We start from the raw sequence: 27,195 nt of genomic DNA, 5'->3' as shown, positions 1-27,195 counted from the left end.
TCATCGGAAACCAGGCTGTGCTGATAAGTTCAATATAAAGACAAATTTGACATCAAGCCACACACTAGCTTTTAGGGCACAAATAGACCAAGCAATGAGGTAATAGGTACAAAATATAAGCCATCTGGTTTTCTTTCTTTTAAGTTTTAGGTATCGCATATCATGGCAGACATGTCAAATGCCTGCCATTTGACATGTGACAGCATCTACAGCAAAAATGCTGTAGATGCTGGTCAGTATTTAAGAATATTATAAATTTTGAATTGGAGTGAAGTTTGAAGTAAATGGACCAGTATCTGTCACTTCAGGCTGCCTCCATTGAAGGAAATAAAAACCCAGTAAGAAAACTTCAGGTCCGAATATCTGGATACAAAACAACCTCATAAAACTTTGAGGTGGTCTATAATTAATGCCTATTTAATATGCAACTTCTTTCTCGTATTTAGTAGTAAGTCCACCTCATAAAATGAAATGCATCATGTTCAGTCCAGGACTTGAATAATGCAACTATGGTTAACTACTGGTAACATAGGTTGCATTATGTAAAAAAAAAAATAAATAAATAAAATAAAATCTGCTAGCTTGTTTTTAAACACATAAGCAAAAAGCAAGCCAACACAAACAAATAAATAAATATAGAAAAAAATGATAAAATTATAAGGAAATCATCAGGACATTATCATATAATGTCCTGATTTAAAGTAAAAAATTCCTGAACTGGATTGAATATGTGATAAAGTAAATTGAAATACTGAATATTTTTGACGCTGTTTATTAGATCAGTTACTGTCATTATTGGGTCATCAAAACAGCATTTAAGCAGTGTTAAAATAAATTTTGTAGCAATCTACCATGTGATTCTTCTAAAGTTGCATTGTTTTTTCTATACCAGACATGCAATAGTGTTAGAGAACTGTTAATGAACTTTAAATGCAACATGTTTGGCGCTCTGTTTCAAACAATAAGAATGGAAAGCAGCTGAATCAAGAATGTTGTTTAATTTTAGCCGTATTGAGTTAAAGGTTCAGCGTGATCAGTCATTTTGCTTGCGATTGACTGCAGCCATAAATTTGTGTGTATGGATGTCAAAGTAGAGAGTTGATCCGTCAATAAACTATTAGGCTCATGTCCTGCCCTAGAAATGAGGGGAATGAATGTTCAATACAAGCATCTCGGAGGCCTTTGGGGAATGAGATGAGCATGACAAGTAGAGACAAGGTCTCTCTACATCTTATTTGTGTATGTCATTTAGCTCATCTGCTTGACAGAGGAAATGTATAGAGAAGCACATTTCAGTTTTCAAGTGTCAGAGAAATTGCTGCAGTGTGATTTGTGGAATGAATCGAGAGAACCTTGACAAATAAATTAACTGACTGACAGACGGGTAGGATTTTTGCATTCCTTTCCTGGTGCTTATCGAGTGGTTATTCAAGCATCCTCTCCATGGACTTCATCTCCCACATTGCCTTGGGGCCATGTCAGATTTACTGTTATCTATGCCACACTCTTATCAGAGATTTGGAACGAGACTTTGCAGAGGCATTTAGAATATTGGCCACATCATTTCTTTTTTCTTTATCCCTGCTTTGAGAAACGAGGGGACCAAGGTCTGGATGTTATAGCTCACATGAATTTGAAATCTTACAGACAGTGAATACACACATACAAACACACAAATGTCCCTGATGTCTTCTGCTGCCAGCACTGTGTAGCAATAAGCTGTCATAACAGAGTGCAGAGACAGCTGACTGCAGTGGCTTTTGCCACAGTCACAGCTAGTAGCACTTTGTGAGCATCCATAATTGTTTCATTACTATGACATTTAGTGTTTCTCAAACAGAAAATTTAATTAAACAGCTGTTTAAAATAGATCTTTACAACTATTGACTGTGCAAATACACCAGGCACATTGCCAACTTTCTTCTCATCTGTTTTAAGTTAGTCCTTAATTTTGTTTTAAATGCCTCTTGCAAATTAAGTTAAAGATCCAAGGCCCTGGTAGATTTTGAATGAGGGCAATTGAAATATTTTTGAGAGGCCCAGCAAAAAGTTCAAATTGGAACTGGGAAAGAGTCATTAAAGAGAGCTAAAGATTAGGGTGATGGCAACATTCAATGTAGAGGATGGTATACTTTTTTTTTTCTTTTTTAAATATAAGTTTTCAATGTAGGATTCAGATTACAAGTCTTGTAAAATGCGATGATGTTCCATGGACAAATTACTTGCCACATTTGAAAAGCTCCAGTAAAGACAGTTTGCAGAGGTATGTTTAAAAGACACAATTTTACCTAAAATAGCATTCAGAGCTTCTATCGATGTGATTTCTCTTTTGTGACTTTTTACTGACTTCTGTTTTTGTGAGGTAGCAAAGAGCTGCATCTATGTATAGCCCATAATGAGAGCTATTGTCTAGAAAGCCTGGGGTAAAACACAACACAAACTGTTTCCTGGGCATCATCCTGATGGCACAGCACTAAAATTCCCCTTTTGACGAGGCGACTTTGATTGATAGACAGTTATGTGCTGTGCTCATAGAACAGATTTTGTCTTTGCCAAGCAATTTGACTTGTCACAGCAAGAGAAGTACAAGTTTATTACTGTTGGCTCAATTTCAGTTTGAGAAGTTCCTGCTTGCTACTGTGGAATCAGATTGATTCTCCTTTCTCGACAATATTTCATTATTCATCCAAAATGCTTATTCAGTTCTGAACATTGGTTATCTTCAACAAATAAGAGAAATCGTTTTGCTTTCTACCTATGCACTTCAAAACGGGATCAGTGAAGAATATGAAGTCACAAAGAATTAAAGGATTTTAAATATTCTTTTGTTTATAAATATGATTGAAAAAGGTCCCTGAACACGTTTCTAAAGTATTTTACTTAACCATCTTGTTAGATCACTTCCAAAATATCAAAGCCATTTGTTACAATAGAGTCACCATCATAGTAGTTTATCCGGATCAAAACAAAAAGTATCAGTCATAAATTTGAAGGGGAAAAAACAAGTAGCTTCAAAAAAGTGCAGTGAACATTCGTAGCTAAGAACTCAAATTAAAACAAATTGCTCTCAGAAGTCACCAAATCATTGAAGTCTACGTGTGTAAAACCAGTATAAAAGAAGTATTTTGTACCTCTATAACCAACCTGCTCAAGGTTTGTTGGAGAACATTGGAGGACAAACGGCATCATGAAGCCAAAAAAAAAAAAACTCAGACAAGTCTCGGATAAAGTTGTGGAGAGGTTAAAAGCAGAACAAAGTTATAAAACAATATTTCCAGACCAGCTATGTTTTCATCCATTAGTGATGATCATTATGAGCATTTTTTTTAATGTCCCAAGAAAAAAATAGAAAATGTGGATTAGACATGTTTCCATCACATTGTTCGTAGCGCATCAACCAAGCTGTGCAAAGCGTAAGTTTGTCAAATGTTAATGTAACATTTCTGCAATACGTAGTAAAAATTTCAACTCCCCTTTAGCACAATAATTCTAAATTCAATAGTGTCTGCAGTGATGCTTGAAAATTTGTTTATAGATGCTCTTCAGCCAACCTACCTGGCTATGAGAGATTTTGCAAACAAAAATAGACAAATACCTTAGCCTCTTGCAGCTAAAACTGTAGCAAAAAAAGTTATTTTTTTGTTATACAGCAAAACAATAAATACCAATTTCTGAATTAATAAAAACAGCATCTGTCTCCTGTTTCAGGTTGTTGTTAACTCATGTAAAGTTTATTTGTACAGCACATTTCACCAACAAGGCAGTTCAAAGTGCTTCATTAACCACTGTCACATTATCCTGAATTACTGACAATTTTTCTATAGAAAAGAAATCAGTACAAACCGATCTGAATAAATCTTTACCTTTTTGTTCAGCTTCAGCATAAAGCTCACCATCAACAAAGTGTAAAGGTTTTCTTTTATCAAATACTTGACAACTGTATTTGTCTTGTGAGAATGTCACTCACTCTATCCATCTTTCAGCACCACTTACACAACACATGCAAGCCTTGTTATCGCCCCCTCTCTCACGCCAAATGTCTAACGTGTTGTGGTGTGAGCACCACTGGAACAACTGGATGCTGATGGATGAACACTGACAGTCCATTTCTGTCAGAGGGCTGCTCCCAGTCCCTGGGAGTGAATCTCAAGCAGTGTCAGCATGGCTGTGGTCAGTCCACTGAACAATCACGCAGGGCACTTGCAGCAGAAACCCTCATTTGCAACAGCACAGCATATGCACACAAGGATGTGGGTCAAACGCAGGAGGTTGATACACACATCCCCTTTTCTGTGTGCAGAGACAGCAACTTTGAGAAACCTGGAACAATAGTTCAATGCGACTGATATCTAATTCCAATGAGATTCCACGGCCATTAAAGATTTCAGCTACACCAAGAATGAGACAAAGAAAATGAGAATGAAAGGCATATGAAGTCTGCACACCTTAGGGAAAGTCATTATTGTAGGCAGTGCAAACCCACGCAGATTCGACATTGAATAATTACTGGATTTTGGGGGTATTACAATGCAGGGAATGCCACTCTTACATTAAGAGTAAAAATCAATGGAACAGTTGCTCCATCGAGGGTCCCTGGAGGACCAATAAAGCCTTTATAGGTGATTTCTCACCACAATGTGGTCGAGTCAAATTCCTAACTCTTTCCTTCAGTCGAGAAACAATAGAGTATTCCCATCTGAAACACAATGCCCCACAAACACCTCGTTAAAACCGTTATCCAAGCAATGGTCCACATCTCTGTCTAACTTTTAGTTTTCCTTTGTTCAAATTAAGAAAAGGTAACAGCAGTCAGGGGAGGCCTTTCACGGCTTTTTTTCTCTAGCCCTCATGAAGACAAAAGCCCAAAATCCAAGAACCAAAAATCAAGCGTCCACTAAGGGTATAATCAGCCGTTTAATCTCCTTTACTTTAATGAATCTTATTTATTTCAGCTAATTTTTAGTTCAGTTTAGGGAAGGAAAACAGGAGTTGAAAGGGGAGGAGAAAAAAATAAGTGTTTAATAAAACTCCAAAATAAATAAAACAGCAATATGTTGTGGGAAAGGTAATGTTTGACACTGGTTTCTCAAGAATTGCATGTCGTTTTATGACTTTGTATCCTTTTGCTTTTAGGATGTAAAGGACTTTGAGCAGTCTTGTTGCTGAAAAGTGATACACGAATAAAATGGATTGATTCATTGATTCCAATTCAAAGTCAATTTGTAACTCAGGGAGGTAAAAACTACACACTTATTTCAGACATGTGCCTAGGCAACCATATTGTTATTTTTGTGCAGTATGGCAGGTTCAGTGTTTCTGTGTCATTTAAAAACTAGTGCAAATAATAGTAAAGAAACTACTAATACAGTGCATACGAATAAATAATAAATAAACCCTGATTTTTTGCAACCGAAGTTAAGGTGAGTTTCAAGTGTTTAAACGTTTCAAATGCCTTCTTGATTCAGAATCACACCGAACTAAAGCACACAATAATTTAATTTGGTAGCCACTTCACCTCTGACCTGTGTTCACGAGGGAGTATTGACTTTTTCCTATCAATACTTGACCAAACAGACCCAATAGAGCCACCTAATTTATCTGCTTTTCTGGAGTATCTGTAATCTGGAAACACTCCACTGAAGCAAACAATCCAACAACGAAGGTAGTTGCATATGTTGACAAGTGCAATAAAACGCACAATCGAACACGACCACTACAACAACCACTTGAGTCGGCTTATGCGTGGATTCAGAGTCCCAGTTAATTATAATGACGCTACAAAAACGCCAATATGCCTAATGTGAAAGAGTCATTTAGTTATGACTGTGCTCATAAATACCATACATTGTATTTAATTAGTCTCGCAATGCGTTACTGTATTCAGTCCATAAAGCTAACAGCTTGTTAGTGAGCAACTGTTGCCAATTTATTATTTGACGTAATTATGCATTTGGTTTTCAGCAAAACTGATAATCAGTTATATCTCGCTGCTCTTTTCACAGGATTTATGAATGTCTGAGCAAACACCAACCGAACCATCTTTTTGATTTACTTGCAGATATAATATAACTTACACATCAACATTCAGTTTCTACTTCTTTTACACAATTACATTTAAAATAATAATAACAATCTGCATTTCAAGCACCTTTATTTGTGAATGTTTCCTTTTGGCACATAAATTCCCCCCTTGCCCACTGTTGAGACCTGGCACAAGGAAAACTATAGACAGGGGAAGTGAAACTCTAAAATCTCCAAAATCAACTTTTCAACCGTTTTGATCATGAGATGATCATTTTACTTTTTATACAGATACAAACAATGAGGCGGTATTCCAAAATATTACCAAATATGTTGAGAAGGAGATGAAACTGACAAAATGACCAAGACAGCATAGCAGTGGATAGCAGTAGAAGAGTTATCTACAATAAAATGGTGCAGTTAGTAAACTTGGCAATAAAGCTGCTATGTGTATGCGTGTCTGTGATGGACTTGCCACGTGTACAGGGTCAACTTCTTGCCAGTTGACTGCTGGGAATAGCTCCACCTTCCTGTTCCTGTGAATGGGACTGAGTGGATAAAAAGGGGATGAAAGATTGCTTTGTTCTTAGTTTGTAACATCCCATAAGTTACTTATGAGTTCTCTTCCTGGTCTTTGTCTCTAGCTCGCCTTTTTATTTGCCATTAGAACGCTAATGCTTGTATAAAGGTCACCCTTTAAAGAGCTAAGTAAGTCCAACTATGTCTGCAAAACAACAATACCAAGAAATACAGAAATATGTTTTTATGTGTGTTTGTTTTACAAACACACACACCTTTTTCTTTTATTGAATATGAGGTTATGTCCTTTAAATCACAGGGACAGGAAGGTGCGCTTTAAATGAGTATCCTAAAAATGCGGGTGTTTCTTGGTAATTCACCCCTACTGCTACACTGCCATGAAAACAGGATGTGCAAATTAAGAATACCATGCATCTCCCTTTTACTCTGGCAGCTTGGATTCACATAGGTGGTTCCATCTTTAACACACCAGTATTCATGTCATGAAAAGTTTAAACTCCAAGTCTTTTTGCACTCTATTTTCTTTTTTGACCTATGCATTTGTCCAGAATTGATGTTCAATTTTCTGGTATTTAGAACCAAAATGAGTTTCACATTAACCCTTGGTAACCCCTCTTACTGAGAAATTGGATCATTCGGCAGCCGTCACTCTCGGTCCGTATTGAGTTAGGGTGGGCAAGTTTAAAGATGAACACTGTATATCTTTTCATTAAGAAGTGTACTCTTCACCTGAGATACAATTAAGGAAAAGAAACTGCAATTATAGCCAATTTGCAAAAACAGTGATTCTACTGTGGAGACGATAACAGTCTTTGCAATTACCTGTCAGGTTTCAAAGCATGTGATGCATGATAACTATTTTTAACCTCAATTGCAGAATCGAAAGAGGGTTTTCCATTGTCAAGTCTAACTGCTTAATATCTGGTTTGGGTGTACCCCAGTTTGGTAGTGTCTCTATTACACTCTGTTCTTCACTATTGTGGGCATGAATATGGGCAGGGCGTGACCGAGCAGGATTTTGCTCTCCAATGATTTCATTTACGATGATGCTCAGCAATGGAGAACCGCCAGGTTGTGGTTTTGATTGACTCAACTAATCCTAGATATTTCATTTTGTTTGATAGAACTTCATTGCTGGCCCAAACATAATAAAAACAAACAGTTCAGATTCAGATTACTATATTTGTGTAATTAACAACATTATGGACCCTTTTTTTTTTTTTTTTTTTTTTTAAATGAGCAATCTTTTGGATTCATGTAATGCAGTCAAAATGTGTAATGCAAAGCAATATTTATACATGAACTTTAGTTAAAAGAGCATTTCAAATAAAGATTAAAAAGCACATCACAACAAACTAATAGTGTGTATTCTGGTTGGGGTGACAATTGACAATTGACAAACGTGACAAATGCTTTTTTGTTTTTTTCCGATTGGTTGTTTATCATGAAAGTTTGTCCTTCCAGTTTGGACTTGCACAGTCATCATAACCACAGTTGACTATTTCACTACATGGCTTCATAAGTAATAGAATGAACAAACCTAAAGAAGTCTTCTGAGAATGACATTCAATGAGACAGGATACACTTTGATTATAAAACCACTGAAGCAAAAACAACTTGGTAATTTTAGGTGAGCCTCCACACATGGCATTCTGTAACTTTTAGAAAATTAAATAATATTTACCATTTCAGGACATGATTGGTACTGCATGACTTCTTGTTAACAAAAAGTCGTCTATGAAGCTCATTTTACACTATTGACATTGAGCAACACTACTCTAATTTCATTTTAATTGAATGGATTAAATAAAGTTGTGGCATTGTTTTTGTTTTTCATTTCTTGATCCTCTTACCACCTTCTCCAAGTGCCTTGAAGGCTTCGATGAGAAGAATTGCGTAGTAATCTTGCAACTGTGCCAGTGACAGGTGTAATAGATTGTAATGTAGCATCATCAATATTGAGGCATGCGACAATCAATGCACTCATGCAAAGGGTTTAGGTAAGGCTCATTAAATACCTGAGCCTCTCTTTGAGACCACTTTCACACTCTTGGACAGGGTGAAGTACAGCAGGATCAGGAGAGGGCTGGGAGGTCTCATCTTCCTCCCCCGTCCTCAAAGCCTGAAAAGAGAATAGTAAAAGAGGAAAAGGGAGGAGGGGTGAGGCGTTGGCAGAATAGAGAGAGAGAGAGAGAAGGGCCATCAGTCACGTGCCAATGTATGTGATCAAGGCACTCTCCACTCACACACATTTGCACAACCACTTGTCAACACACGAACCTGAACATTCACCCAACACCGTTTTCCAATGCTGCCCTGAGGGGTCTTTTGTGTAACGATTTACTTTCACCATTGTAATTGAGACAAGCGATGATTACACAGATATTTTTTCATTGGAAGCCGTTTCTAGGAATGCTGACAAATCAATAAAGAAATTACGTGTGAGAAACATAGATTTTAATCACCACTTCCCTTACGAAAAGAGGCAAGAGGTGGGACACTTCACACAGTATTTCACATCATCACCTTGTGACTTACAGAGATCAAGCAAATATACCACCTATTCCCCTGATCGACTTATCTTACATCAATTGTCGGTGGTGGCTCATTTTCTACTCCTCATCTTCCCTGAGTAAATGACATAATCTAACATGAAGTAATTACCCTGTAATAGCTGGCTCCTGAAATAGAGCTTGTGCTGCTCTATAAATTTGATGTTAAATGAAATAAGAATTCACTAATCAAAGTAGCCATTTATTGACCGATGGCATTACCTTTCAACAACCCCAATTTACCTGCAGTAAAACAACACTAAAGCGTAGTCAGTCGCATGTAGTGGGTTTACACAGTGTTAAACATTTAACTGATCAAAAATAAATTAAATATTCTTTTTTACACTTCAACTTTTAGACTTTCAATTCATATGTACTTTTGTAAGCGCAACAAGAAAAAACATTCGTTCTCAATCAGAACTAAAATTATCTTAAATTGCTGATTAAAAAAGCTGCAGAAAGTGCAATTTTTTTAATCCAATTAATCCTCAGACTGTTCAAAAGAATAATCATTACTAAAATAATCATTAGATAGACTCTTCTTAATTAAATCTTCATTCTAGTTTGTGGTAAGTTATTGAAAAACAATTAAAACATTCAAATAATTAAATTAAATACAAACCCAACAGCCTTCTACTTTCTAACATTTACTACTTTACCTTAGTTTTAGGTGTAACAGAAAACTTGAAAACATATCCAAAAACACCTATTAACATTTTCAGCCTAAAAATGATAGAAACCATGTTTTAACAGATTATTTTTACTTTTTCAAACTGTTTATTTTCTCTAATGATCTCTTGCTTATCAAGTTTCTTTACTTCCAAATAACTTGTAAATTCTTAAAAAGGTGAAATATTAACTCAAAACTTTATTTATCCTATATTTTTGCTCAGATAATTAGCATATTAAGAAAACACGTGATTCCATCATTTATGTGCTTTATAAGGTTTATGTTTTCTAGAATATGTGTGTTATGGCTCTTTTTTTCTTTATTGTTTTGCAGGTTCGGCTGCGAGAGCACGAGGATTGAGGAGCCAATCAGATGTTGATGAGCCTCACCCGTTCACTATAAAAGGCACCTAAAATAATTTTTCCAATGGGGAGCAGCTAATCGGAAGAGGCTTTGTTCAGCTGTCCTCTGTGTTTGTTTGACTGCCTGTTTGTAATTGACTGTTTTGGGCAATTGTGGGGAACATTGTATGACTGACCTGTTTTTGTTCTGCTTAGCAAGTTCTGACTTTGATCTTGATTGCTTCTACACTGTACTGAAGTGTGTGTTTGGGAGGTTAGGTTCTCCCTTTGTGTTATTTATTTTGGGTTATTTTGGATTGACTTGTTTGGACACTTTGTAATTTAAATTACACTGAATATTCTTTAGTTTGTTAATCCTCTTTTTTTTCTGTATTGTGTTTCGGTTTTGTGAAACCTCCTCTTTGTAATCATTTTTTATATCCCCTATTTTCTCTGGACATTTTTATGTTACTGCCCCTGAACCCCTAGACCTTGGGGGCATAACAATGTGGCTATCAATTTTCTTTTTTTAAATTACAGTCAGGAAGAAATACAATTAATAACCAATGTTATTAAAATATGTTTCAATGTGTTGAATATTGTCAAATGTTCTGATTTCATGGCTTCCCACCCTTGAAAAGGAGTACTTGAAGAGACTTCAGAATTTCACTTAATATTTTATTTTCACCAGTGAGTGTGAATCAATGAAGAGGTGAAAAACCCACAAAAACATACAAAATGTTTTAACATATATTTTAAACATTTGTTTTAAAGTTAATTATTTATCTTAATGACCAATTCCATTTTAAACCTTAGACATACATTTCTCTCTCAATTTTAACCCTGAATTCAAGTAACAAATTATTTAATTATGTCTTTGGTTGAATCGAACAAATCCAAACATTTTAGAATGACCTTTTTATCTTTTCCTCTTGTCATAAGTTTTTATAGTGAATATCTTAAATATGAATTTAATAGAGCCAAACTGGGAAGAAAAAAAAACTAGCAGTGCAAACTGTTCCTTCAATAAATTCTGCATTTCTTTTTATCAAATGGAAAACCAAAGTCAAATTACATTTCAACTGAGTCCAGTGAACGCCTTACTGGTAGTTGTGTTTGCTATACAGTAAGTCCTTTTCCCTTGAAATGCTTCTTTGGAGACTATTTGCCTTCCTCAGCTCTGTTGCAAAACCAGCCAAATGTTTTGGTGGATTCCTTATATTACCTGACTTGAGGGTGTTGCTGATTTATTTCATCAGCTGAGAAGTGCTGCAGAGTGGCACACTAATGTGTGTGTTCATGCACACACATCTGAACCCGTGAGCAGATCTGCGCGACACTTATTCTCACTAAATTTGCTGTCTTTTTTATTAAAAAGAGAAGTCTATTCTGCCTTTGTAAAGTGTCTAAAATTATAGTGTTCTCCTTGAGGTGGTATGATGTAATGAGATAAATTCTTAATCTTTGGGAACAGTTATCAAAAAATGAGTAGAGTTGATATTTTCCAGTGGGTGTAAAGAATGACTCGACTACAACAGAAAATTCAGATCATAGGCTAGGAGGGAGAAAATGGAGCCCTGGCCGCCGAGGACTGGAAATAGGAGTCTGAGCCAGAGGGGACCTTGGAATATGCGGAAAGTCACATGCTCTCTAGATTTGCATACTTGATGAAAAGAGCCTCTCTCAGTGTGAGTTTCCGAGGTACTCGCAATCCTCCATTTGAAAAAAAAAAGATATCTTTCCCTCCTGACTGTATGCTTGAAAACAACTTTTGGTTGATAAAATACGAATAACATTCTGCTAAAGGACACTGGATTTGTGCCTCTTTGTACGGGAAAAAAAAAGGTCTGAAAATTTGACAATGAACTTGTTGAGGCTTGAATTGATGCTTCCTTTCTCTGGGATCTAGAGTTGTCTTAATTATTCAATTTCCTCTTAAAACATCTGCAACTGACCCTTCTTTATGTCTAAAAAGCCAGAATGTTTTTAAAATGGGCTTAAAAGAAAAAAAAAAGAATGATAAAGGCTCTGCGGTCCTAACAGGGTCCCAATTGTACATCATCACCAAAGCATTATATACTATGGTCATTAAACCAGATATTGGTGCTGCAAATCTGGCTTAAAAATTAAATTAAATCAGCATCAGCACAAAGCTCTTTAGCAGAGAGAAGCATGAAACGCCCTTAATTTCCTGGCTGTGGTTACTTTGCACTTGATTGTATGCAGTGGACAAACCCCAGCAGAAGACAAAACCATGTTCACAAAACCATCACTGCCTGTGAAAAGTTCACACTGGATCACGAGAGGCTTGGATTTGTGTCTCTCCACTCTTCCTTCAAATTTTTGACTTCTAAATGAAATGTAAATTTTACGAGCCCAATCCATTTTTCTCTTTGCCCAAAGAAGATGCTTTTGACATCTTTGACTTAAGAGTGACTAAATACAATGTCGTGGATGTCCGTGTTTAGTCACCCTTGAAGCACTGACTTGAACCACAGATCATGCTTTCCATCCTCCGTTGTGCACCTTTTCACATTAACATCCTCAGATATGGTCATTTGAAAAGTAAGCTTTGGCAGCAAACATCTTTTCTGATTTGCACTCCTTGTAGCTGTCAAGTCAGCAGTCTTCTGATGTCTGTGTACATCATAACAAGGCTATAACATTGTCCTTCTGTAATGAAAGAAATAAGATGGCTTGAGACACCGAATTTGAGGTTTTCTGTAACATAATTGTTTTTTAACATTAACACACAAACTTTAAAAAGTATCAGTAAGACAGATGAGTAATGTTTTTTTTTTTTTTTAATAAAATTGTAAAAATAAATTAAGTTTTTTAATGATATGCCAAGTGACTTTGTATTTAATTTGCTCAATGTCATTCTCTCACTACTGAAGCATCACTCCAGCAAAGGAGTGTTGGGTACATTGACTGTGGGGAAATCTAATTGACAGAATTAGATTTATTCTGGTGCCGAGTGGTTGTGTAAAAATACAAAGAGTTTGTTTACACAGATAGATGACAAATCAAAAGTCTGCAGATGATTGTTAGAGACTTTCCTTTCCTTTAGTTTACACTTTTTCAGTAGTTTGACCCAGCATAGCAATGTCAGTGACTCATTCTCTTTGTTCAGATGATTTCTTCATGCCTTCATAAGCTTGGAGTATTTATGTCCTGCCAGCCATGACCTCTGTCACCTCCTGCACAGAGAGAGCATCGCGTATGTCACTGAACCACCATGAACACAAACTCTTTTGCCCGTCCACCTCTCTTTATCGCTTCGCTTTCTGCAATCTCACCACAAGGCAGCTGCCACTGAAAGACATAAGTGCTAAAAAGCAGCTTGTAAGAGGTAACACCAAAATGGTCAGCACGCCAGACTCGCTGCTTACACTCGGAAAACAGAGCGTTTCTCGATGTACCAGTTGTGGAAAAAGCAATAGCAGACATTAAAGCAGCGGTTTTTGGACTCCATAAAGCAGCGGTTTCAGCTCCTCATTGTTAACCTTTGTAATGACTGCCACTATTTGCAGCAACAATTGAAGATTCGTGCCGTTTTCTTTTTTTCTCTGTCACTCAACTTTTAAAAGGTGCTTTGAATATTATACGACGCTTAAACAAAACCCACGCAGCAGTTGGGTGGCATGCAAATCACCTTTGCAAAGTCAGAAAGCTTTCCTTTACACAATAGATTTCCATGCAGAACCAGCATGTGTTGTACATAAACGTGACTTTAGCTTTCATGAACATTTGTGATTATTTAACAAAAGACCTACAGGCTTTTTAAATAATGAAATGTTACCATTTCATTTTACTGATTGTTGTGCATATGGTGTCATTTGAAATTTAGCTAATTATTTTACTATCCCAGTACAGTCATGCAGCCATTTAGGACAAAAGTGATCATTTGCAACCTTAATTTGTGTTAATTTAATTGTTAAATTAATTTTTAAAAACTTTTGTCATTAAAAAGATTTGTAACTTTATAACTTTAGTACAATAAGATTTTGAACAATGTGTAAAAACAGGAAACTGTTCTATTGCACACCGGAGCTGAAGTACCAGTTCACTTCAGTTACATCAAACAATTCAACATGAGATGTAATGTAGAATTAATAAAAAATAAATTTAATAGTTTATGATAAATAATAAATGGATAGCATAACATATCCTTGAATGCTGGATGCTCCAATTTCTTTCACACTGAAATCTTCCAAATTAAAAATCATCTGTGTATCTTAAGCACAAGCAAATAAGATACTTGTGCTTATTTGGCTCCGATTTAGATTTTATTTGAGTCAATCCTTCTGTTCAATAACCAAAGGATAAAATTTGCAGATTTTCTAAACCAACCTGGTGCTCGTTTAGCAGAAAGCGGTGAAGGTTTTAGGTTTTTCTAGTGAGAAAAGAGAAGTTTTCAAAAAAGCTGTAATATAAACACAATCAAAATGTGATATTTAACAACACATCACAGCCTTATTTATTCTATAAACCAACTTGTTCAGCTGAATACTGATTTTAGTCTGAGCATGCTATCTTCTTAATAGCTGCACAGTATTAAATTTACACTGTAGATTTCTCATTTATACATATTTCTATTTTTTATTTTTATTTTTACCAATGTGTTAAAATTCATGTCTCCACTTCTCTTCCTGCTATAACACTTGCATTTGCCTGCCAGGTCACAACAAATGATATTTCTATTCATCAATTCTATATAAAAAAAAATATGTTTAAATTCTAGATCATGTTTTGTAGAAGAGGCTTTCAACGAGCAGAGGTTTTGTGTGTTTAAAACATCACAGTATTTGAAGGTCAATTAAATTAATTAAACAGTCATACGGGAAAAACTAGGGAAAGGGATTGTAAATGTCAAGCCCTTTACAGAAAGTGATTTAAATAGAAATAATTTCTTTGGCAACCAACATAAAATGTAAAACAGGACAAACGCAAGAACAATACTATTTCTATTTACTGCACAAAAAAAAAAAAAAACTAGCAGTAGATATCAAACAATTAGATAAGAAATTTTCAATTCATCATCCAAGCTAAAATAAAAAATGTATAAAAAATAAACTCTTTCAACCAAATTGCATAGAACCAACATGTATAAAATAAGTTAAAATAGAATATGGATTAAGTTATATAAAATTACTGAAGCTATGAAGACGTAATAAATGACATGTCACCATGAGTTTTAGTCCTTTCTCAGGACACCAGAAGGGTCTGGAAGACTAAAGACATTCAACGACAGATTCAGATGTCCAAGAATACTCTGCACAGTGAGCCAGTTGTTAGCATGTTGTTTCATGGCAGTAAAGTCTCATCTTTCAATCCATCCCAGCTCCTGCATGTTTTACTCATGATGTTTGACTCTTCTGCAGATTTGTGCTACACTGGAGATTCTAAATCGCCCGCAGTTATGGTAGTGAATGGTTGTCTAAATCTATTTGTGGGTTACAGAAGGGCAGCCTGTCCAGGGAATACACCCTGCCTTTCACCCTCTGACCACATGGACACAGGCAGTTGCCCTAATGAGTAGAGCAATGCAGGTAAAAGCAGAAACTTGATCAATATCTCCAAACCCATGTCTCATCAACCTCCACATTGACTGAAGCATAAATATATGTGACTTGGAAAAAATAAATAAATATAAGTACAGGACAAACAGCACTTCACTTGGTACATAGCACAGTCCCACACAGATATGGTATCGCCTGTGTTGTGAACCACGTGCCAAGCTCCTTCTCTGAGGCTTCAGGAGCAGGTGTGTTTGAGAAGACACACACAGAGGCATTGCGTGATATCAACGATTCAGTGATGCATGAAGCGTGCACACATCATCACACACAGCAGCACCCATGCAGTTCGCCTGCTGCTTGTAAACCAGAAAATGAGGGGCACGGCCCAACCACGCCTGCTGGCTTCCTCTGACAAAGAAGTGGAAGAATGTACCTCGTGTTGCAGGAGAATATGTGACTGTATCTCCAAGACTATCTGTATATTTCCCCAAACTCATTTACCACATTGTGCATTGTGTTAGGAACGCACATTTCCTGCATGTCTTATCCAGGTATGTTAGTCTCGCAGAGCATTTTTTTTCCTCATTCATCTCTCCAGAGACAAAAGAATCATACTAGATTAAGATTCAAGGACTGTCACAGTTTCTCCAGCATTCTGCTGTGCCGCCTTGAGAAACTGAAAGATTTTTCCACAATTTTGCTCTGTGAGGCAGTGGACGACTGATCATTTATCGGATTTAATCCAATTTCAAGGAAGCCTCCACTATAGTTTTAGGCAAAGGACATCTCCATAGTGAGAGTTGACTCTCTGCCTTACCTGGACACAAACGGTCTCGGCATTCAATAAACAGTCATGGCATACGTTTTCTCTTTTGGAAAAGAATGAACCTCATGTACATTAAGTCCTTTGCTCACAGTAAATGTGAAATGCTGGTGTCATGTCATGTATGTATTCATGGTATTTTTCCCATAATGCTTTATTAAAGGATTATAATATTATTCTTTTTACCTTGTCTAGAGTTGTACTCCGTGACAAGTTAACAAGATACAGCTGAAACCAGATATTTGCATATACTATAAAAAAAAAAAATCTCACTGCATTAAATGTGAATAATTCTTTCCTGTATTGAGTCAGGTAGAACCGTCAATTACATTACTTTTTCTGGTCCTTTGGAAGACTTTTAGAGATACAGAAGTATACATTATACTTTATCTCCTCAAAGAGTAGCAGATATTGAGCCTGATCTTCCCCCGCCCTAAATCACTCACAGGCAGCGTTGACGTCTCACAGAAGTCCCACCCACCTGAAGTCACAGTAGACGATGTTAACTCCCCCACTTACAATATCATGTATAAATGGTACTACTGGTTGAATTGTTGTCAATGTGGGGCTGAAAGATTTACCATAACATACCAAAATTACCCAGGTATAAATGAATAAATACTAAAAAACATTGAAAACATAATATTAATTCTGTCGCTCTCTTCTGGGTGCTTTTGCTGGTCAAGTTCAGACAAAAGAAGGGTTGGAATTGTGACACTTAACCTGAAAAGTGTTCCAAACTTAATAAATGTTTATTTTGATGTGATTTGAAGTGTTTGATGCATTAACTATATTTCATTATCTCTAAAATATTCCAGTTGTTCAAAGCTTAATTGAGTAATTAAATGTTTCACAGCAAATCTATAAAACAGTTTGGGACTAATAAAACTAGTGAGATCCAAAGTTTAAATGAGCATTTTGATGCTTTTTATTGGGAACATAGAGAATAAAATATGGAAAGAAAAAAAATGTGAAAGCTTTAATGCAATACTCTCTGCTGGCTAAAGATTTGTAAAATCAAAAAGAAAAAAAATGTGTTGCATTCCTGTCTTGTGAACCCAGTATTAATACTGTCTTCTATTGTGAGCTGTATTTATTGTTACATTGCTGAAAAAAAATCTAAACAGCTAATATGTGCACAGATGCATCTTACTGTCACATCTGAAGGTTTAGCTACAACAATATCAAAGGCAACAAGTAAGAGGCAGAGTGAGGATAAAGAAAAGGAACAAGAATCACAGGAATGCTCACAATAAATGAATGAGTCATAGGTGTTTTGCTTGTGTCACTGTGTCAAAGACTTTCATGCTGAGAGCTAGCACAAGGCACAGCACACTGCTACAATCCTTACTGTATGTCTACCTGAGCTGATGTCTCATCAATGTAGCATCTGCGTATTCATAGGCTCGGCTGTTTGTCAGATGTGTCAGGTTGTGCCTCGCGTCCTGTGAGGATTGTTGTGCAGCAGTATGGTGAATCCTTGCCTCAGAAAAACAAAAACAAAACATCATGCCTGGTGGTGGGCTGAATGTGCTTTTGTTAAAATGCATTTGACCGCATTTGACCGTGGCAGGACCTGGTTAACTCTCTAGGGGCTGGCCATAGGTGGTTGGACTTAATGAGCAAGGTGCTGTGAGCTATGCCCTGCCTCAGTCCCAACATGCACCTCTTCACTGAGTGAGATTAATTACCGCACAATTCTGAGCCAATCTGCCGCAGCGCCGTTCTAAAAAAACACACATGCATGAAGAACACATTCGGGCTTATAAAAAGCAACACTGTGTAAGTAATTAACTGAAACAGCTTCAGGGCAAACTAAATCCATTTGCTCATGATCGGTCATGAGCAGACAGCTTAGCTGTTGCAGAGGTCTGGGTTGAGAAACTTTCCACCAGCAGTGAAGCATTTTCCTCCAGTTGTTGTTGATTACTCTCAGCTTCGTCCCCAGTGCTCGGGCCATTGTCAGCTGTCCAAGGATGACTGGCTGCAGAGACGCTCTCGTGCTCCCAGTCAATGCAGCCTTTGATGGAGAGCAGGGGCCAACACTCTCCTCGACCATTTAGTGCACACTCCCCACTGGGGGCAGCTGGAAGACTACCGACACACAGGAAGACTAAAAACACAACCATCCAGTCCCACACACAGGATCCCACATCCCACAGAACATGTATGATTTAACATTCATTCATACAGTCTTTTTTTGGGGATTGGCATCACTTTTATTGCTGTAGTGCAAGAGACGGCTAGGGATACCAACATATAATACTTTGACTTGCTAATTGGGGAGCCATTGAGTAAATGGCAGCAGGCGTGCCAGTCTTTTTATGCGCTTTGAAGTTATTTGTAAGATATTTGACATAATTGTTTTTCAGTCTATGCATAACTGAAAATATTGAATAACTATTCATTTAAATTGATCTCTTCCATATTTTCATACACGAGTCTGAGCATGGGTAATCCACGTTGATTGCACTACATCCACTTGCATGTCAATAGCAGCAGCTTAAATGGACAATGCCTTGCAAAAAATATTTGTCCTTTAGTGTTTTTTTGTTTTTTCATGGTGTTACCTCAACTCTCCATGTGTTTTTGAGGACTAAATTCACAGTAATTCTGGAGCTGAAGGTGGCACAAAAATGATACATGATTTATTTGACACACAGTCCCAAACAAAATCTTCAGAATCTGTATGCAGCACAGCGGAGTCAGTACTTTCAATTGCAATCACTGAAATCTTCAGATATATTTCTAAATTTTGCATCAAAAAATCTTATATTTTGTCCACTATTTTTGCAGATGAGCAAAACACAATTATGTCTTATTGAATGGAGTGTATCTGAATATCAATTTATTTTCAGATTTCGGAAAAAGGTTCTAAACTGAAATTAAGTCTAAACTTTGACGAGGTAATTTCCTACTGAAGAAAAGCCTTAATACAGCATTATACTGCCACCACCATGTTTGACACCTAAAAAAAGAAGAAAAGAAATTACACCATTCCCGAAAAAATAAGATAAAATAATACAATGAAGGGACACTTAATAAGAATTTGCATTATCTAATTTATGACATTGCAGAGAGTAGCCACTATGTAGAGACTACATTAGTAAATAAATTGTCAATGATCTGGCATGTGCTCATGCCAGATCATTGACATTGAATTGTTTGAATTGTCTATTTGAAGTTGTTGAAATTGACATTGAATTGTTTGAATTGTCTATTTGAAGTTGGAGTGGATTAGCTTTGAGAGCATCAGAGCATGCCATCACAACAGCTTTCTTGGTTTGTTTTTGATGGGCACTTTTAGTCCACTTCCATTAATCAAACCCCTCCTTGTAATCACAGACACTTGAAGCTGAACGAGATCATTCAGTCTCTTTAGGCTTTTACATATGTCGCATCTGCTGAGGTAGAAGAACTAAGGAACATAGTTATCGAATGGTATGCTGCAATATATAAATAAAAGACAAATTATTATTAGATTTATTTCAATTACCAAATATTTGAGAACAATAGTATTGTTTAATTAGCATCCCAGTTAGCCTACTGCCATATTCTTATTTCCATGAACTTATAAATGTGATGGCTTATATTAATACTTGTAGAATAAGTTGAAATAGAAAGCTGATGGGTGACCTGTTTTAAGTTGACCTTTTCATTTTGATCAAATGTAGCTGGTTTGCGTGTGCTCCAATGAATACATCTGCTCTACTAGGTCAGAACTGATGTTGCAGTCACAGGATCCAAAGGTTTTATGATTTTATTGAAGTGGAGGTGAAAAAAGAAAAACCTTAGAGTCAAAGTTGCTCAGAAAAACAAAATATCATAAAACAATCTCAAAACAAACAAGTCTTATGAATAGAAAACTTGTATGCCATGTCAAAATTACTTCGAAATAATCCTGCTTTGTATGTTTTAATTTTTCAAAGTAAAACCTAGAACAACTAAACAAATATATAGTTTTATATGTGGAAATATGAAGATGAAGGAGTCTTGTTGACCACTCTAGGTTTTAGAGTGATTGCTTGATTACTTCAAACATGTTTATCTGTATGAATGTATAGAAAAGATGTCCTAATATAGGTTTGACTTTATACCAAATGATGATTTCATTTATTAGGGCAAAAACATGTTCAAACCATCTTGAACATATTTAAAAGAGTAATCATCTTGTTAAATGATGAGTCCGTCAAGTTAAAGTTACACAAATTTGCATTAATATAACCAGCCTTACAATGTGGAAAGGCTAAAAGATCTCAAAAAGCAAAATATCATCCTTTGATCTAAAGAAATTTTACAGTTAAATTCATTAGCAAGCTTCAGTCAGGAAAGGATTACAGAGTTATTTCTTGAGGAAAATATTCTGAAAACTTATAAAAGAAAAACAACCTATATTTTACTGCTATGCAGACAATGAAGCTGGAGGGGGATAATCTGATCGCAACTTAAGACTTCAGAAATCACACAGTATTATCAATGCAGTAAGTTTTGCTCACCCTATGTCAAGTGTTGACTCTACCTAGAGTGATGCATCACGACAATCTTGGGACTCTGAGACATACCAACCAAAATGTAAAATCTGTATTTCCAGAAGGTTCAGTAGTTTACATGAACTCAGTAAAATGTTTAGGTTTCATTTAGCTTCTGTTTTATGCTCACTGTTGAAAAGGCATCATCTAACAATCCTTTTGCCTACACATTTCTGTGTAGGCAAAATGATTTATTAGGATTTTCAGGGTTGTCTAAAATCACAAACCAATTTGTTCTGTATCATTTCATTTTCAGACTAAAAACACACTCCTAGAGGAAAATGTGTGATCTCTGAGCTTATACTTTACTCTGAAATAAAAAATGGCCTTTTTGAGTGAATCTTGCATCCTGGTAACAGGGCTTTGCATCGTTATTGATTTGCTAAATAATATCTTCTCATTAGCTTAAGTGAATAAAAATAACCACCAAATAGTTATTGATTTTCTCTATCAAAGTGAGTGCATAATGTCCCCAATTTACAAAACTGCTGTCTGATATTGACATGTCTCGTTAGAGAACATCCATATATTCACTCCATAGCTCACACAATTTTCTAAATCAGTGGTTGCTGTTGTATCAGAAACCATCCAAAATAAAATATTTTGGCTACAAGAGATTAATATCACAGGCATTTACAGTTTTTTGTTGCAATTCCTCTGCCTCATTAAAACAATGCAGATCTGGATTTCTCTTCTTCATAAGTCCTTTTAGAAATCTTAGACCGCAAGATTCCTAGAAACTTTTAATCCCAGACAGAATAACATAGTTGAGTTTGGCTCTGCATGTGTGAGCTGTCAGATATCCGTACAGCTGCTATAGAGGAACTCGGTTCCCAGATGAGGTCTCAGCGGTTGCTGTTTACAGTAGAGAAGCTCTACCATATGTTGCAGACTTGACCAAAAAAAAGTATTGGAGAAGCAGAAGAGAGAAAAGCTGCACACAGTAACTAGCATGCAAAAATCAAACCATACATTAGCTATATCCTCATTTCTCGCTTGCAACTGTGAAATAGATAGCCGCATTAGTAGTGGAAAAGCAGCACTATGGTCCTCTTTAAATAAATAAATAAATAAGTAAAGCTCTCAGAAGACAGGAAATGCTGGCTTGAGCGGTTTTCAGTTGGAATGTGCATTTACGCTTTGGTGTCCATGACAGACTCTATCCTATTGTCTTGAGAAGCCATCGCAGTGGCAATGGAGCCTAAATGAGGCCAGTAATGGTTCTCTGCTCGGTCCCTAGAGCCTTGCCTGTTTAAAAATCGATTCTCTGCTTGACTAGGGACAGCCTGGAAATAGAGAGAAGCGGAAGAAATTGAGAGCAAAGTGTGTGCAAAGAAGGAAGAGAGTTTGGGATTGGTAACAACAGATATGAAAGAAACTGATGAACTAAATTTCCACTGGTTTCATCAGAAAATACATCAGTTTATAAATATGTTGCTGTGAGTTATCTTAATGGGACTATTCAGATTTAAATGTCAGTTCAGTTCTGCCATCATTAAACATGTTCTTACCTATAGTAGAGGTTCGTTTGATTAACTTCAGAGTGGACAGAGGAGCTCTTATGAGATTAAACAAGTTAAAAGATTTAAGGGACCTTCTAGTCTCCATTTTTGTTATCTCAATATGACTCAACTCTCCACGATTTTATACTGGTTAATGAAAGTGTTATTTTTCTAAACTTTTACACCAAATCACTTTTCAAAATTCCATTAGACGCAGATTAAAATTGACTTTTTTCACTAATCTTACCTAAACTTTAGGTTTGAAATGCGTTTTCCTAAGTGAAAGTAATGTAAAACATGAAACTGTTGAATTGATTTAGATTTTAGCATGCATCCTAAACATACTTTTGCATTAGAATGCCAAAGTTTAAAACTGTCTTCTGTTTAAAGGTGAATTACAAGGTCCCAGTGCGCTGTCCTGTCCACTCAACTGCAAAATGTGTGATACAAATTTTGTCACCGACAGCAACAATGTGGGCTAAGTTAGTCCTGTTTTTGTAGGTTAGCAGGACTATAACGCAACCCAAACTAACTAATTTAAAATCAACTTTCTCCACAGAATTCATCCCAACGTTCCTACTGTTACAATAATTACCACTCCACTGGTGGAGCCTTTTTCTAGGGTAAATCTTTTCGCAATATAACTTCTTAATTATGGGGGAAGTGTGTGTGTGGGTGTGTGTGTTAAGATTTATCGTAGGAAGCTACCCTGGCACCTGAGAAAGACACCAATGGTAAACATGTAGTTGAAAACATTCCTGTATAAATATTCTGAAATATGGTTTTGCTAAACCATATTTATATAATCATCTAAAGCAGAACTGACACTGACAATAAGGCACACATTTACACTTTTTCATTAACCATTATGAAAATTAGTTCATTTCAAGTTATATTAAGAGAAGAAAAATACATTTTGGAACTAAATTTGACAAGCCATTAGCTCAACTCTGTTTCAGTCTTGTTTGGTTTTTAGTTGGACCCAAATGCAGACAAACCATTGAAAAATTAAAAGTTTGAATAAAGACTTAGAATTACGGCACATGTAACATGTAAGCTTAATGGAAGAACACGGCACTAAACAAAGGAAGACGGGAGCTAACTACTGAGACAAGGGTGGAGAAATGGCCTTGGAACCAGATGAGTTCAATCAGAGGGAATGTGGAACAGCTGTGTTAGAATGAGAGCAAAGAAACCGAGAGAGAAAACTAATGAACACAGAGGGAGCAGAACACTGACCTAAGAGAATCACTCAAAATGCACAGAGAGCAGAGCACAAGAAAGGACAAAAACTCAAAACAAAACATTTATAAGGAGAGACCTTGCAAGAGAATCATGACAATTTATCCAGACTTTTTACAGAAACCTACAGTGACTTAAAATACCGCCACAGCCTGGCAAATACATTTCCGGAGCTACTTAGGGGACTATTCCATTGTTTAGTTTTTTTTTATTTTGATTTATTAAGCAGATTTTGTGCAACTTGTTCATTAATTACATGTCGGTATAATGATTGTACCTGGCACTGATATTGCAAACTGAAGCCAACTAATGAGGATACACATATTAACCAGTAATCTTTAAGACTATTCTAAGTGTGATTGGAAAACTCTCAAAGAAGCACAAATAGTATTTTCGGAACTTGATTGTCTATGCAAAGATAACAGAAACATTTTTAATAATAAATTAAGATATTTAACCCAGTTATTCAGATACTAGATGCTGACCCTTTTCTCATTCTAACTGTATTGTTATCTGCATGTATCTATATAAAACAGATATAGAAACTTTTGAATTATCCAGGAGGAACATTGAGACTGACAAATTTTGGTGATTGATTACATCGTTGAACTCAATAAAATTTTAACAACTGAAAATATGAAGCCACAGAGCTGCATAAAACATTGGAAGTTATGACTGAGCAAGTAGTAGTGGAATCGTTGAGAATATGTAATAAACTCAAATAATTTAAAGTCGGGATGTCATCTCTGATGTACATTCTAGATGCTGTAAAGACTTTGTTCAAATGGGAGAAGAAAATAAATCAGACAATGTAGTTTGCAGAAAACTCATCAAAGTGTGGGTGTGCCAATTGTACTGGAAGCATATTGCAGAACTGAAAAAGAGGTGAAAAGATCTTTCATAAAACAAAAATGTAAATAAAGTAATGGATAGACATGTGAGCGATTGGTTTTACAAACTCAGCAGGGACAGATGCATGGATTGCGGATGCATTGGGAATGTTTAATTAACTGAGCATGTGCTGCTTTTATTTGCACTAAGCCGTAGTACTCCAGCCCCCTGTGTGTGAATTACACTCCATAAGCACATCCCGGTGACCTTCACTCCTGTCTTCTCCGCCTTCATCTCAACAGGCCTACCCGTTTGCCTCGGTACATTATACGTTTAATTATCTATGGTGTCTTGGAAGGCTTTAAACTTTTCCCCTTTTTCTTATGTTATAGCCACAATTGTCAACGCATTTCATGTTATTCAACAGGCAAGCACAAAGTAGAGCATTATTGTGGAATGGACAGAAATGTATGAGTGGTTTACAACATTTTGAACAAAGTAAAACCACGAATCTTCATATAGACCAATACATCAGAATATAAAAGGTTATTTTCTAAGGGTACTTTTTTACCAGGGAACCAAGTTTAGTTTATTGAAAATCAGTACTTTGAACAACTACTCTGTTGCTTCAATTACTCTGTTGCTTTCTGATTCATTCTCTCTTTCCATTTTCAGAGGATGGTTTGATTTTGAACATCACTCTGAGATTTTCAAAACTTGGAGTATAATGTTATAACTTCACCCTGCTATAAATATTTCTAAAACTTTGTGTTTGATCTCTCCTGTGTTTATTATTCATCATATAATTTGTTCACTGATATTCTTTTCACATTCCCTGTTCAATTCATTATAGTATAAGTATGGCGTCTAATCACATGCATATCCCATGGAATTTACTTAGGCGTATCAGAGAAAGGAATAGAAATGATTGCATTATTTCAAACACACACTATGTACTTAGTTGTACTTTAAATTTATAAATGCAACATCCATTGTAAAAACTGTAGTAAAAAAAACTGCTTCAAAACAATCAAAGGAAAAATGTTTGGCCATTTCAAATCTCAGAAGGGCTGTTGAGGTTAAAATAAAGTATCCACTTTATCTAGTTGTTTCAGCAGTAATACCTAAAATGCTGGATAAAGACACACACACACAAACACGCATTCAGTCAGTATCATCGATTGTTCTCCGACCATAATGCAGCTGCTGTGGGCCTCAGAGTAGCATAAAAGCCCTGCAGGGAGCTGTCCAGTTATCTCAGATGGGATCTAATTACAGGATTTTTGTGAACAAACAGACAGTGCTGAGTTGGGTACGCATGGCTGAATGTGCGTGTCCCTGCTGCGAGGTTGCTCAAGGTGTTCAAGGTTCGAGTGTGTACAGCTACATACTTTTTTCCCATTTTACAGTCATAGTGTCAAAATCACTCATAAAGTGGGGGGGATGCTTGGGTTAAACCCCTGTTATCTCTCTTTTGTTTCTTGAAAATGAGAAAAAATCAGCAACAGTGTAAGGAAGGAGGGTTAAGAAAACAGGATAGCAGGAGGTGAAGGAAGAGAAGGGAAAAAGGCAGCAGGAAAGAGAGGGAGGGAGCGATGCATTGCAGGAGCTGCAGGACTAGGAGAAGTGCCAGATCACTGCTGGAGCCAAGAACAGGACTGACTGGGCTTGTGTGTCAAATTAGTGAGCACAGACACACACGCACACACACACACACACCTGTAAGATAAACAAACACATTGATGTCACTGACCTTCGGCAAACATGCACCAATGTCACAGCCTCAACAAACTGAGACATCAGCGGTCATACGTCATTAAACCTCCTTAAAGGCAATCTGCTTTCATCCTTTAAAGAAATCTGCCCATCAGAGAGTTTTGACTCCAACATATTCTCCAACACGGAGGCTTTCTGTTGTTGCCATTGTTGCCATGTGTCTCGGTCTGTGTGAGCTCGATTGGAAGAGTGTTTAAAGACCTTTAACAGTTGGCTGGGACTTGGTTCCCACTCATTACTGGCCAATGGCGCTAATAGCCAGCATCCTGTACACAATCGGCTCCCAACATCAGAGACGGCTGTTCAAAACAGTGCAATATTTATGGCAGTCCCCACTCCCTAGAGACTTGCTGCTCCATAACACAGACCACTGCAGCTGACAACATAAGAGGGTGGAGTGTTAGAGCTTAAGAAATTGTAGAAATACTTCCAGCTCTCTTTTCCTCCCACTGCAGCTTTTCGTTCTGTCTCTCTGTTGCCAATTCTTCCATGACCTTCTCTATGATTTAGTCTTTCCTTCTTTTAAATCTGTGTCATCTCACTGGATTTCAGCAGCATGTGGACAAATCAGGGTGCAGAAAAAAATGGAGATAACCTTTTTTTGTGTTTCCTGTCTGTTTCTTTTATGAACCGGCTGCCTTTAAACAGATCCTAGCTCGCAATTTCATTGCTGTGACCAAATCAAATACCTAAAACTGTAACAATTTTCCGGCATGTCACTGCCAGCTCTGGGATTCTCAACATTCAATATCTCCAAGGAATCCTACCCACAGTGATTCACTTTCTGCACCAATTCCACAAAAAAAGAAAGAAGAGATGATTAAATTACACCTTTAAATACAATCT

At 36.6% G+C, this 27,195-nt stretch overlaps 1 protein-coding gene across 5 annotated transcripts in view; it reads right to left on the bottom strand.

The window, feature by feature from the left end:
- il1rapl1a (interleukin 1 receptor accessory protein-like 1a) overlaps positions 1-27,195 on the bottom strand; it is a 188,448-nt gene that overhangs the window by 151,438 nt on the left and 9,815 nt on the right. For all 5 annotated transcript variants that reach the window (XM_055031848.1, XM_055031851.1, XM_055031849.1 and 2 more), the window contains exon 2: positions 8,580-8,683. In XM_055031848.1, the coding sequence (XP_054887823.1) occupies positions 8,580-8,661 (82 nt within the window). In that variant the 5' untranslated portion in view covers positions 8,662-8,683. The remainder of the gene's footprint in view (positions 1-8,579; positions 8,684-27,195) is intronic.

The sequence above is a fragment of the Poeciliopsis prolifica genome, unplaced genomic scaffold, assembly GCF_027474105.1.
Source record: "Poeciliopsis prolifica strain line A6 unplaced genomic scaffold, Auburn_PproV2 SCAFFOLD007, whole genome shotgun sequence".
In the NCBI taxonomy this organism is placed as follows: domain Eukaryota; kingdom Metazoa; phylum Chordata; class Actinopteri; order Cyprinodontiformes; family Poeciliidae; genus Poeciliopsis; species Poeciliopsis prolifica.
The sequence above is the reverse complement of the archived record's forward strand: the minus strand, read 5'-3'. Positions and strand labels throughout refer to the sequence as shown.